The 12,992-nt window shown below is 57.0% G+C and overlaps 1 protein-coding gene across 1 annotated transcript; it reads right to left on the bottom strand.

The window, feature by feature from the left end:
• Positions 1-577: 577 nt before the first annotated feature.
• LOC139044943 (collagen alpha-1(I) chain-like) lies at positions 578-11,480 on the bottom strand. Its single transcript, XM_070506541.1, has 3 exons — positions 9,378-11,480; positions 2,296-2,532; positions 578-1,015 (listed from the first exon to the last, which is right to left on the bottom strand). Exons 1-3 carry the CDS (start codon positions 11,478-11,480, stop codon positions 578-580), a joined length of 2,778 nt encoding a protein of 925 aa, XP_070362642.1.
• Between the last annotated feature and the right edge of the window lie 1,512 nt (positions 11,481-12,992).

Below are 12,992 nucleotides of genomic sequence, written 5' to 3'. Positions count from 1 at the left end.
TGAGGCTGCGTTTCATCCACTGCGCCTCAACTTCCGCCGTCACAGCCTTCGTGCTAGGCAAGGCATCCCCGTGGGTGAAAATGTAGACGTTCCTGCTGTGGGACGCAAGCGGGATGAACTCCAAATGGGCTCAAGGAAACGTAGAAGAGAAGCTTTGTTTCAGCGCCTGGCCACAGACGCCCAGCAAAAGCTTCCACAAGCGAGCAGGGCTGACAGATGGAGCTGGTGTGGGAGGCCCAGAGCTGCACTGCCCAGGATGGGCCCCTCAGGCTGCTCCCATGGATTAGGGGGGCCGGGATCCCATTATCAGCTGAGCCAGGGAGTCCCAGGGCCGTTGTCTGCTGCTGGTGCTGTGAGTTAACGGGAGAGCGTGGGTGCAGAATAAACCTGAGCCCTGAGAGTGCCTCTCACCAGCCATGGGACCTTGGTCAGGACTTTGCCCCTCTGAGCACCATCTTTCAAACAGGAGTAATCAGAGTCCTCCACTTGGAGCTGTGGGAGGATGGCATGCAGCATAAAGCCCGGGGCCATGCCTGCCACACACCTGGGGCTCAGTACGTGGTGCTGATGCGTTAGATCACATATGGTCCCCAAACATATTTGGCCTCTGAGCTCTTTTGGGGTTTGCCGCCAGACTATCTCTCCAGCAGGAGGAGATCCTGGAGCGTCCATCCCTGGTGGTTGCCCGTTGGATGACCACCTCATAAGGGAGTGAGCTCCCTGTCGATGCACAAGGCAGGTTATCAAAGTCTGGCTGGAATGAGCCCTCAGGTGGGGACAGGGGAAGGCTGCAGTGGCTAGGGACCCGGGCAGGGCCGAGGGAGCCTGACTGGCCCCTTCCCACAGTGGCCAGGCCCACCATTCTCAGGAAATAGTCCAAACTTTCTCTGAGTGCTGACCCTGGGCTAGGCCCTGCTGGGAAGGCAGCTGAGGACAGGGCAGACGTGGTCCTCATCCCTGTCGGGCTCACATCCAAGGCTGGTAAGTAGCCTCCTGGTCCCCCTGGCATCAGGGTCTGCAGGGGAGCAGGAAGTTGGGAAAGAAGCTTCAAGAGCCCTTTCTCTTTTTTCTTTTTCTTTTTTTTTTTAAAGATTTTACCTTTTTCCTTTTTCTCCCCAAAGGCCCCGGTACATAGTTGTGTATTCTTAGTTGCGGGTGCTTCTAGTTGTGGCATGTGGGACGCTGCCTCAGCGTGGCTTGATGAGTGGTACCATGTCCGCCCCCAGGATTGGGACCAGTGAAACCCTGGGCCGCCTGCAGCGGAGCACACAAACTTAACCACTCAGCCACAGGGCTGGCCCCTCTCTTTTTTCTTAGTGGTGCCCATCTTTTCCTTTGGTATGTTGGCAACTATTATTTTCCTTCAATGGCTGGAGGCTCATTCTCTGTCTCTTCCAATATAGATTTTTAAAATCTGTTGATTAGTATTTAAAAATGATGAAGTCTTTCAAACATCCAGAAAAAGATAAAGGAACATAACTATTCCATGTTCTCACCACCCAGATTTAACAAATGTGAACATTTTGCCATATTTCAGATCGTCTTTCTAAAACAAAATTAGATTACACATCAACGTATGAATGAAAAAACAAAGTGTGGTCTATCCATATAACGGAAGATTACGCAGCCTTAGAAAGGAATGAAGTACTGACACACGCGACCACATGGGTGAACTCTGAACACACAGCAAAGTGAAAGAGGCCAGTCAGAAAAGACCACATGTTGTATGATTCCATGTGTGTGAAATGTCCATGATAAGCAAATCTGCAGAGACAGAAAGTAGATGAGTAGTTGTCAGGGGTTGGGGGCAGAGAAGATGAGGAATGACTGCTTCACAGGTACAGGACTTTCCTTTGGGGCAAAGAAAATGCTCTAAGTTTAAATTGTGGTGAGAGTTACGCAACTCTGAACAGAAGCGAAAGCACTGAATTGTACACTTTAAATGAGCAATTTTGTGATGTGTGAATTATATCTCAACAAAGTTGCATGTGAGCTTGCTGAGCTGCTGTAACAAAGCACAGCAGACAGGGGCTGAAAAGACCAGCTTCCCGTCTCCAGCTCTTGGGGCCAGAAGTCCAAGACCAAGGTGTGGGTGGGGGCCGTGGGGGAAGAGCTGCTCCAGGCCTCTCTCTGTCATTTGCATGCTGCCATCGTCTCCCTGTGACTCTTCACATCGTCTTCCCTTTGTGCATCTCTGACTCTGTACCAAGATTTCCCCTTTTTATAAGGACACTGGTCATGTTGCTTAGGCCCACCCTAATGACCTCACTGTGACCTGGTCACCTCTGTAGCTACCCCATCTCCAGATAAGGAGACGTTATTATTGTTCCTGTTACTGTGGTTACTGATGCAGAGTTTGGGAGGGCTCACGGCAAGGAGGATAGACTTGAAGCCTCCCTGACCATTGGATCCAGGCTGCAGCAGCTCCCCGGGCCTCCGAGGGGCTCTGCCACCCTCACCCCAGACGCCTGATCTGACACCACCCCGCACCCTGTGATGCCAGTACCAAACTCCAGTAGAGCACACCCGGCCCTGCAAAGGTCAGAGAGCCCCAGAGGCCTTAGAAGCAGAGTACAGACAGGAAGCGTGGGGCAGAAATCAAAACCCAGCCTCAGAGACCATCATGGAAGGCCACTCAGCCTCAGGGCTGGGTAGCTGGCAGGAGCAGGGGCAGAGCCCCGTGGGGCCAGAGCTAGGTGTTTCGGGTGCTCAGAGCAGGCGGGGACAGCAGGGGTGCCTGAGGCATCCTCTTCTCTAAGCGGTGCCCTAGACATGCACTGCACCTGGGGCACACCTGACTCCATCCCCCAGGTGAGTGGGTCCCATCTCCCAGGGGCCAGGACCAACCATGCTGTCCTGCTGGAAGCTAGCCCTCCTTCCCTAGGTGACTGTGGCCGCCAATGGACTCAGGACTGGGGAGGGTAACCAGGTCATGGCCGAGGCCACGCAAGGCTCTCTGCCCTCTGCAGAACCTTCCTGAAAGAGAGCAGGCTTCCTGGCTAGCTGTCCTGGAGGGCAGCTGGGTCCACACCCCCAGCCAGAGGCCATCTTCCTCTGGTTCCCCATCAGATGGTCAATGGCCAGCTTTCTCAGGTGGGTCTCCCTAAAAGCAGACTCTGAGACAAGGATTTGGAGACGAGTCATCTTTGGGGGGATGACGCCCAGAAGCACTGATAGGAGTGTGAGGAAGCAGATGGGGGAAGGAGGAAGGGAGGCCAATACCATGTGTAAGAGTGAGTAGATTGCCACTGGCTCACTCCCTCAGGGGACCCTGAAAAGACGATGGGAAGCCCCTCGGTTTTCCCACCGCGAGGCAAGGAAGCTACAGATTCCCTCGCCAACTCAGCTCTCTCATTGGTACTCACTCCCAGCACTTGCATCCGCCCCTCTCGTGGCGACAGGCACCCAGGGCCACTGGCTGGGCAGGGGCCCAGAGGTCTGTAGGCACCTTTCAAACAGCCGGAAGAGCCAGCCTTGGGTCCTGGCCAAAACATTTATCAGCTGTGCAGTTTGGGGCAAGTCACGGTGTATGTGTGTTGACTGAGTGAAGGAACCAGAATGTCAGCTCATGAAAGGAAGTGCTGAGTCTGCTCTGCCCGCACAGCCCAGCCCAGCATCCGGCTCATGGAGCATTTAGCAAATATTTGAGGAATCTAGGTCTCACAGCTCGGGACGTAAATCTTTCACTATTGATAACAGCTACCACACTGTACACTTGCTCTAGGCTTGGCACTGGGCCAGTGCTTTATGCCCCATTCCACCCTTGGAGACCCCACTGTTACAGGGCGGATGTCATTGCCACACCGAGAGACTGTGGCCCGGCAAGGCAGGGAAGATGCCTCACCAAGGCCACCCGGCTTGAAAGTAGCAGTAAGATTCACCCCGGGCTCCTGAGCCTGTAATCTTTTTTCAGAGTTATTAATTTTTTAAAAAATTGTGTATAGGGGCCAGCCCGGTGGCACAGCGGTAAAGTTCGCACATTCTGCTTCGGCGGCCCCAGGTTCGCCGGTTCGGATCCTGGCTGCGGACATGGCACTGCTCAGCAAGTCACGCTGTGGTAGGCGTCCCACATATAAAGTAGAGGAAGATGGGCACGGATGTGAGCTCAGGGCCAGTCTTCCTCAGCAAAAAGAGGAGGATTGGCAGCAGACGTTAGCTTAGGGCTAATCTTCCTCAAAAAAAAAAAATTGTATATAACTCCCAGACCATAAAGTGCATAAATTGTAAGTGTACTGCTATGAACACATGCACACACACATGTGACCACCACACTGATCAAGATACAGCGCATGTCCAGCAGCCCAGCAGACTGTCCTGTGCCCGTCCCCAGGCGACGCCGTCCTCTGCCAGAGGCAGCCGCTAGTCTGACTTTTACCACCATGCAGTCATTTGTCTCTTCTTGAAATTCTTGCTGATGGATTCACATTATGCGTTCTCTTTTGTGTCCAGCTTCTTGCACTCGACGCCGCCTCCCAGCTTCGTCCATGCTGTTGCATGTATCAGCAGTGTGTTTTCCAACATTGAGTGGGAACGTGTGTGTGATACTGATTTCCCTGTTTCCAGTTCTTGGCTGTCACAAATAAAGCCACTATGAACATTTGTGTACATCTCTCCTGGTGGCCATTCATGCCCATTTCTGTGGGGCTGATGCCCAGGAGCGGGATGACTCAGTCTCCGGGTGCACGTCTCTCTAGTTTCAGTAGGTTCTACCAAACTGTTTCCCAAAGTGCTCGCCCCAGCCACAGCTGGCGCTTTTAGCCCGCGTGGCGTGCTGAGTCACGCAGTCACTCCAGGCCAGGCCCTGTGGGAGGCTAGGTGATTTTGATGTGGTCTCTTACATACAGGGAGCTTACAGTCAAGGAGAGATGAGGATCCCGCACCAATAATCACCCTGCAAATCAGGCTCTAGGGGCCACAGGTGCTCCTCACTGGGACAGAATACATGACAGTTTGCCTCCAGGCTTTCATCTCACTCTCACAACGAATGGCCCACTGGTGCTGGGGCTGTAGGTATCAGGACCCCTCCCTTTACAGAGGAGGAAATGAGACCTAGTGAGGGTAAGCGACTTGCCCAAGGTCACAAGCAAGAGTGGAACGGAGTTGGAACTCATCCTTCAAATGCCCTGTACCCTCCGCCGTGCCACGTGGTTCAGGGCGAGATCTGGTGTGCACCGTGATTCTGAGAGCTGTTTGGAGTACTGCTTAAGAGCAAGGAGGATCTGGGGCCACGCTGGCTGTGAGTGCTGGCTCCCTTGCTCACTAGTTCTGTGAACTTTGACAAGTTACCTGGGCCTCAGTTTCCCCATCTGCAAAATGGGGGTGTTGGCAACACTCTCCCCTCAGAGAGTTGTTGTGAGGATTAAATGAGGTAGTGACTAGAATAGTCCCGGGTTGAGCGAATGTTAAAGATGTCATTTTTATAGCATGTATTGCTTTTCCACTCTCATTATAGAAGTCATATTTATGTGTGGTCAAAAGGTCAGATAGTGATGGGGACTCTGGTCCTTACTCCGCGAGCCGCCCAGACCATTGTCGTGGGGAGGAGGGGGCCAGCTTTCCTCCAACACCTCCTCCAGCCACCCTCTCAGCCTGGACAGTCCCGCCTCCGGGTGGGACTGTTGGGGAAGGAATCCTGGCGGAGCGCTAACAATGAGCTGCATTCTTTGGAGAGGCTGCAGCGGCACCCAGCTGATGTAAGCCCAGGGTGTGGCCAAGAGCCCCCGGAGGGCAGGTCTGCCTGCTCTGTGACCACGGAGCCACGCACGTGCCCGGCCTCCCTCCACCAGCAGGGCCCTGCTGAGGCCGCAGTGGGCATGATTTTCAGCCGTGCCTCTTCCCTTAGCTGTGTGGCTCTGAGCGGCAGGGCCGGGCACTGAGCAACGCCAGCAGGCGCCCTCAGGCAGTGTGGGCCGGGGGGGGGGGGTGCCTGAGGACCACGGGCAGTAAGCAGAGGCCTGAGCATGACTTGAGAGCTGTCATGAGGAAAGGCAGTGTGCCCTCAGCCTCGCCCGACCTCTGTCCTCCTGTGACCCCTCCAGGCTGGCCTGCTGCAAACTGCCTGTGGAACCTCGGGCGGAAGACCTCACCTCTCCCAGCCTCAGTTTCTGGATCCAGCCTGGATCCAGCCAACAGGAGTTCGAACCCTTTCCTGGGCGGGGGGCACAGAGGGGTGCAGTGAGAGTGTGCAGTGAGGCATGCGGTGCACACCAGGCTCTGTGTGAATGGCGGCTGCCAGCTGATGCTCACCTGAGCATCTGCTCACTCCAGAAACCTCGTGGCAGCCTCTACCACTCGCCAGGCACAGTTTCACACATGGGGTCGCAGAAGGAAACAAGATAAACTACAGCTTTGTCCTCACGGACCTCACATTCCAATACAGGAGACAAGTGAGATTTCAGAGTGGGAATGCCGATCGGGCCAGAGAGGGGTCCTGGGTGAAGGAGGCTCCAGGCAGAGAGGAGGACAAGGGCAGGTGCTGGGAGGGGAAGAGCTTGGAGTGTGTGAGGAACAGACAGCAGGCTCCTGCAGCACCACTCCGGGGAACGGGCCACCTGTCCCATTCTTAGGACGTTCTGGAGGGTCCCCCACGCTGGTAATACACAGCTATGCCATCAGCTTTCCTTAGAGAACAGGTTCTTCCTAAGACCAAACCAAAGTTCCTCCTGTCACATCTGAAGCCTAAGCCTTCTCTTCCAGGGCGCCCTGGACCCAGAACAAGCTGGTTCTTCCTGCCTCCTCCTCGCCAGCTCTGAGATAACCATCATGGTGGAGAACGTTAATGAAATACCACGTGACCTAAAGCATCTTCCCACGGACCCCAGACAACAAGATGGGCCTATCTTATCAGTCCCGGGACACAGTAAGACGGGCAAAGCCCTTGGAAAAAAACTGGACCCAGGACACTGAGTGTAGCCTGGGGAACTAGCCTGAGTGCTGCATTCAGGAACTGGAGGGGTTTCAGGCAGCCTGTGGGGGAGGGGGAAATAGGTAGGTGGTACTAATGAGGGTGTTCAGGTCAGTGCCCAGGAACTAAGAGGAGAGAAAGAGGGAGCTAAGCAAATCTTAGCTTCAGGTATGGCTTGACCCAGAACCCTGAATATAACTGGCTCTCCCCCCTCCCCTTATCACCTGAATCACAGTCACTTTCCTCTCTGTGACACAATGGCATTCTCACTAGGTCTCCCTCCTTCCACTCTTGCCCCACTGTGAATCCATTCTCCACATATTTTAAAAACCATGTCACTCCTCTGCTTAAATCACCACCCACGGCTTCCTGATAAACTTGAAATAGAGCAGAAACTCCTTATCAAGGCCCCAGAGGCCCCTGTTGACCTCCCAGTCCCGTCTCTTTGTCCTCTCCCCTCACTGTCCCTTGAGCACACCATGCTCAGTCCTAGCTCACAGACTCTGCACCTGCCGTTCGCTCCTGGAACGTTGCCCTGTGGCCTGCCCAATGGGACTGGGCAGCTCAGAGGGCAGTGCCCTCAGCCGTCGGAACGCCCCAGCCTCTCTTCACTCTCCAGATGGGCACCGTCTAGTCGGACTTTTCGCGATGACAGAAATGTCCTCTCTCTGCTGCCTAGTACAGTACCCACCAACCCCATGTGGCTTACAAGCACCTGAAATGTGGCCACTGAGGCCAAGGAATCTTTAATTTTACTTAATTGAAACTTAAATGTGGCTGGTCGCTGCCGTACTGAACAGCGCAACTCCAAGGCTTCTGGAGGTGCACTTTCCCTTCCTCTCCCTTAGCACGATTTGACCTTATCTTCTCTCTTTGTCTATTGTCTGTCTCTCTGACTACAGTGTACGCTCCATGAGGGTCAGGAATGTGTCTGTCTTGTCCACTGCTGTGTCCCCAGGCTCAGACTGGGCCTGGCCATAGGAGGTGCTCAATACACATTTATTGAATGAATGAAGGACTCCTATGGTCCGGGCCATGAACTCTGGAGCTACCCAGCTCTCTGAAGGGAATGCTAGTTCCTTTGTTTTTTTGGAGGAAGATTTGCCCTGAGCTAATATCTGCTGCCAATCCTCCTCTTTTTGCTGAGGAAGACTGGCCCTGAGCTCACATCTGTGCCCATCTTCCTCTACTTCATATGTGGGACGCCTACCACAGCATGGCTTGCCAAGCGGTGTCATGTCCGCAGCCAGGATCCAAACCGGCAAACCCTGGGCCGCCGGAGCGGAACGTGCGAACTTAACCGCCGTGCCACGGGGCAGGCCCCCGGAATGCTAGCTCTGCTAGGGACTTGCAGTGTGACCTCAGGTCAGGATCTTGCCCTCTCTGGGCCCAGTGTCTTTATCTATAAAACAAAGGGCTGGAGCTGAGGGTCTCCAAGGGCCCTTCTGGTCCTGAGGCTCTGAGGCATCCTGCTCCTTTTCGTCTGCCCAAGATGCCCTTCATTTACGCATCTCCTCAACTCCCCATGGCACCCCTGGGCCCCCCAGCCACCTCACAGGAAGGGCGACCAGACAGGCTGTGTGTGGGGAGTGATCACATCAGGCCCATGAGCAAATGGCCTCAGGCAGCACTCGTGGCAGATGACGAAGGGGTGGCGGGCTGTGGGGGCCGTGTCCCGGATCACAGACTCTCCAGCTGGTCAGGGCAAGGGGCCCCTAGGAGCCAGGCCAGGGCAGGCTGGCAGCTGCAATGTGTGAGTGCACCAAGAGTGGACTCCAGGGCCCTCCAAGCCTGGACCCTGCAGCCAGCCTGCCCTTGCCCTTCGCACCCCAGAGCAGGCTGGCAGGGGCTGCTTGGACCTTATGTACGTCTTATGGGGACGGGCAGAGGGAACTGAGAAGCTGGTGCTGATTGTGAGAGATTTGAACCCTGACCTCCAGCATCCAACTCACACACTCACATGCATGCACACATATATACACTCAGTCAGACACAACACACAGCTACAGAAACTGACATACACTCACACACAGGCATGGACGCACCGAGATGCTCATACATACAACAGACATGCAAGCAAACACAACTCAATCAGGCAGAGAAGACAGACAGACACACACACACAGTGTAAATACATAGGCAATCCCACAGAAACATGGACATGCAGGTATCAGGGCAGCTGGATAGCGCAGCTACCCACAGACACACACAGACAGGCGGCACCGTCTCACACATACACAGCAGACACACAGACGTACGCCTCCGTACAACCCACACGCACACTCACACGTCATGGACCCACGGATAAACAGGTCACTATGCACGTAGATGCATAACGTGGCCATGCCTCTATTCACTCTCAAAGGCAGCCAGACCCCACCTGGACATGCACGGACACTGACAGCCAAGGAGATGCTATATCTATAACTTTCATGCACAAATGCATACACGCATGCAGAGAGACGGCCCCTACAGTGACCTGGTGAACCAGAGGGTCAGAACTCAGGCATGCGGGCTCCAAAGAAACCTCCACAACCCAGCCTGGCCACATGCAGGGCTGCAGGCCGGAAGAGCGGCAGCCTTTCCCTGCCCTGGCCAGCTGGCTATCCTCCAGGCCCTGGTGCAGATGGGGGGGCCAGGGAGGGAGTGGTCCAGCTGGCCGCCTGTGTTGCCTGCCTCTTGCAGTCCCAGCCTGGTACATAGTAGGTGTTAAAACAAGAGCTCGGAGCTGGGCCCGGGTGTCCAGAATGGGCGCAGGAAGACCAGGCTGGAAGCCAGGTTTGCGGAGAGCCGGCCGGAGGTCTGCCCCGCCCCCGCAAGCCCCAGCCCCCTGCAAGCCCCCGACAGGCCCCCGCTCCGACCCCGCAGCGGTCAGGGGCTCGGCGGCCTGGGCGCCAGTCCGCCACACCTGAACGTCCCATGGCCGCGCCCCCACCTTCCTGCGCCTGCACAAGTTACCTTGGGCCCGGGGGCCCTTCGTCCCGCCCCCAGCTCCCATTGGCAGAGGCCTCCCTTTGTTAGCAGGGCGAGCCGCTGCCATAGGCCGGCAGGGCCGCCGGTCGCCCGGCCGCGGCCCCGCCCCGCCCCGCCCCGCCCCGCCCCGCCCGGCGCCTCCAGGAGCGCGCCTGCAGTCCCGCTCCCATATGCTGCGGCCGCGCGGCGCCCAGGGCAGCGGCGGCGGCGCCGACCCGGAGCGGCACGACCCGGCGCCGGGGGCGGGCCGCGTCCATGGGCCTGCGGCGGGCGCTCGGCGGCCGTGCGGGCGGGCGGCGGGGACCTCGCGCTCTGTGAGGTCCACGCCCGGCGCCGCCACGCAAGGGGAGGCGCCCGCGTTCCGGCGCCCGCGAGGCCCGACCGCCGCGCGGCACGGTGAGAGGCGGCCGGCCGCGGGGCATGCGGCGGCGCCCGCGCTGAGCGGCCCGCCCGCCGCCTTGGATGCTGCCGCCGCGCCGCCCGTCGTCCGCCGCGCAGCGCGCCCGGCCTGGCGAGGTCTCGGGGCCGGCGCCGCCGCCGCGCGACCATGTCGGCGGCCAAGGAGAACCCGTGCAGGAAGTTCCAGGCCAACATCTTCAACAAGAGCAAGTGTCAGAACTGCTTCAAGCCGCGCGAGTCCCATCTGCTCAACGACAAGGACCTGACGCAGGTGAGCGGGCCGCGCGGGCCTCGCGGGCGCGGGTGCGCCGGCCGGCGGGGGCTGTGCGGGGTCCGGGGCGCGGCGCGGCGGGGAGCGCGCGGGCGGCGCGGGACAAAGGGAGGCGCTCCGTTTTCCGCGGGGCGCCTCCTCCCGCTCCCCGCGGCCCGGCCGCCGCGTGAGTCGTGCCGGGGGTGCCGTGACTCCAACGTGCCTGCTTCTCCGCGGAGGGGACACAGGGCTCGGGAGGGGCCCGCCGCTGTCAGGACCCCGGCGTCTGTCTTGGGGCCGGGCTCGGACTCGTCCGCCCTGGGCGGCTGAGGCCGGAGGACTGTGCGGTGGCCCGTGGGCGCCCCTCTGGTCTGGCGCAGCCGCCCTCTTCCCCGTCGTGGTCGCCGTCGGCGGCCGGAGAGCGGGGCAGGGTCCCGAAGGCTGGCACGAGCGTCCGGCCTTCGAACTTAAGCTGGGGGGCCCGCTGTCGGCGGGGGGCTGGGGCTCCTCCCCGCCGGGCGCGGAGTGGGGACACGGGGTCGGAGGGCCGGGCCCCTTGCCTGGCCCGCGCTGTCGGGAGAGGGCTGGGTCCCGTCCCGGAGCTCCCGGGTCGGCGTCAGAGCCGCCGCCTCCAACGACGCCGAGTCCTGGGCCCGTCCCTGGAGTGGCTTCGGAGAGGAGGGCTTTGTGTGGGTGACAGCGGCCTGGGAAGTTGGGCTGCGGTCCCCGGTGGCCCTTGGGGCCCTCAGCGGTCGCCTGCGCTCCCGGCGCCCAGGGTTCTCCGGAGCACGGGCAGGGCTTTCGGACGTGCGGGGTCCTTGCCTCCCTGACCCAGCCTCGTCTCCGTCTCTTCAGGAGGCGTCTGTGGCCCCTCCTCGCCGTCCTGCCCAGCCTCCATCCTCTAAGAGCTTTCCCTCCCCTCCCCGAACGAGAGCAGGGGAGCTCCTTTCGCATTCCAGCCCGGTGTGACCCAGGTGTCGCCGTCCCTTTGCAGAAGAACCCCCGAGATGGAAAACATTGCTCTGAAGTGCCGCGCCTGGCTGTTTTTCATGGTGCTTAAGCGCTCCCAGGGTTTGACTTGTTTACATGGCAGAGCGGAGTCGGGTGGCAGGGCAGGGGTTGTGGCCTGGGATGTGGTGTCTTCCTCTGAGGTCAGGTTCCCAGCAGCCAGCGAAAGACCCCTTTTATCTAAAACCAAAAGCTTAACCAAACACTCAAGGCTGCAAAGTCATAGATTGTCAGGGCAGAAGGGCCAGGTCAGCTTGGGAAAGGGTGGAACTCAGTTTCCTGGTGAGTGTTCTGGGGTGGGGGATGGGCTTTAAGGGAGGTTCTCTCTTCTTGACTGGACACCTTTTTCTGGGAAGCAGTTTATGTGCTGATGAGGGTCCTGGACCAGGAGTCAGGAGACTTTGCTTCTAATCTTGCTGTCACTTTCAGCTGCACGACCTTGAACAAGTCCCTTTGTATAGTTTCATTTCCTTTTCTATGAATTGGGACTAGGGATCCCTGGCTTACCACCCTCACCAGGCTGTCGTGGAAAGCAAGGAATGGTCTTATTCAACTTTTTTCTCTTACTACTTAAAAGATAGAAATTGCCTACCGAATAGGGAACTTGGGTTTAGGAAGTTTCTGGGCTTGGCAAGGGCTGTTCTGAGAGAGATTCATGGTTACTCCAAGCGACTGCCAAAATTGGTAAATTGGGTATTTACACCTCATCGGGCCTGTTTTCTGATTCTTAAGCTTAGATAAACTAGAGTGAAATCTGCATATTGGAGTTGAATCTGTTAAAAATTAAAAAAAAGTCTGTTGATTATTAATTGGATTCAAGAGAGGTTGTCAGAAATTTGAAGTACTTTACTCCTTTCGTTGTATTCGCAGTTTAATTGTGGATTTTGACGCAGACCCGAGTCTTGCAGGGCACAGCTGGAACGGTAATTTCTGAAATAATGAGTGGGGTTGTTTGTGCTGGGAGAGATCAGGCCGGCCTTCTACCTCCTGGGATCTTTCAGGAAGAAACTGCTCTTGAAAAGAGGAGGAGGGAGACCCCAGGGCTGTTGCCAATAACCTTAGCTGCTGCTCTCTGCATCCGGCCCTACCCTGGCCTCTTACTCTCATCCTCCTGGCTCCATCAGAAAACCTCAGCCAGTCGGTTCCCATCAGTCTGCCCCCTGGTTCCTGCTGCCCCTCCCCGCCCAGAGCTCGTTAGACCGTCAAGGCTGGAAGATAGACCAGTGATCATTGAGGCCACCACCCTCTAAGGCGCTATCTTTCAAGAGTTTCAAAATGTGGTAATTTAGGAAGACTGTGTAAGAAAGATTGGAGGGGGAGAAACTAGAGCTGGTATTTTAATATTCTAATGTCAGGTATTAAGGATCTGACTTTAGATGATAGCAATGAAAATAAATGGGAGGGGATGGAGTTAAAAAATAATCACAAATGAAGAATTATCAGATCTTGGAAACTGAA

This window comes from Equus asinus, chromosome 3 (genome assembly GCF_041296235.1).
Source record: "Equus asinus isolate D_3611 breed Donkey chromosome 3, EquAss-T2T_v2, whole genome shotgun sequence".
Taxonomy (NCBI): Eukaryota; Metazoa; Chordata; class Mammalia; order Perissodactyla; family Equidae; genus Equus; species Equus asinus.
Note: the sequence above shows the minus strand (reverse complement) of the source record. Positions and strands in the feature narration are given on the sequence as shown.

Excerpts from the sequence above, each read along its gene's own strand:
- LOC139044943 (XM_070506541.1), bottom strand. The coding sequence starts at position 11,480 with ATGCGAAAGGAGCTCCCCTGCTCTCGTTCGGGGAGGGGAGGGAAAGCT. Across the intron at positions 2,533-9,377 it reads CTCTGGTTCACCAGGTCACT|GGCCGGGTGTGCTCTACTGG; the intron begins GTAGGGGCCGTC and ends TGACCTTTGCAG. Across the intron at positions 1,016-2,295 it reads TCTCCTTATCTGGAGATGGG|ACCCTGATGCCAGGGGGACC; the intron begins GTAGCTACAGAG and ends GCTCCCCTGCAG.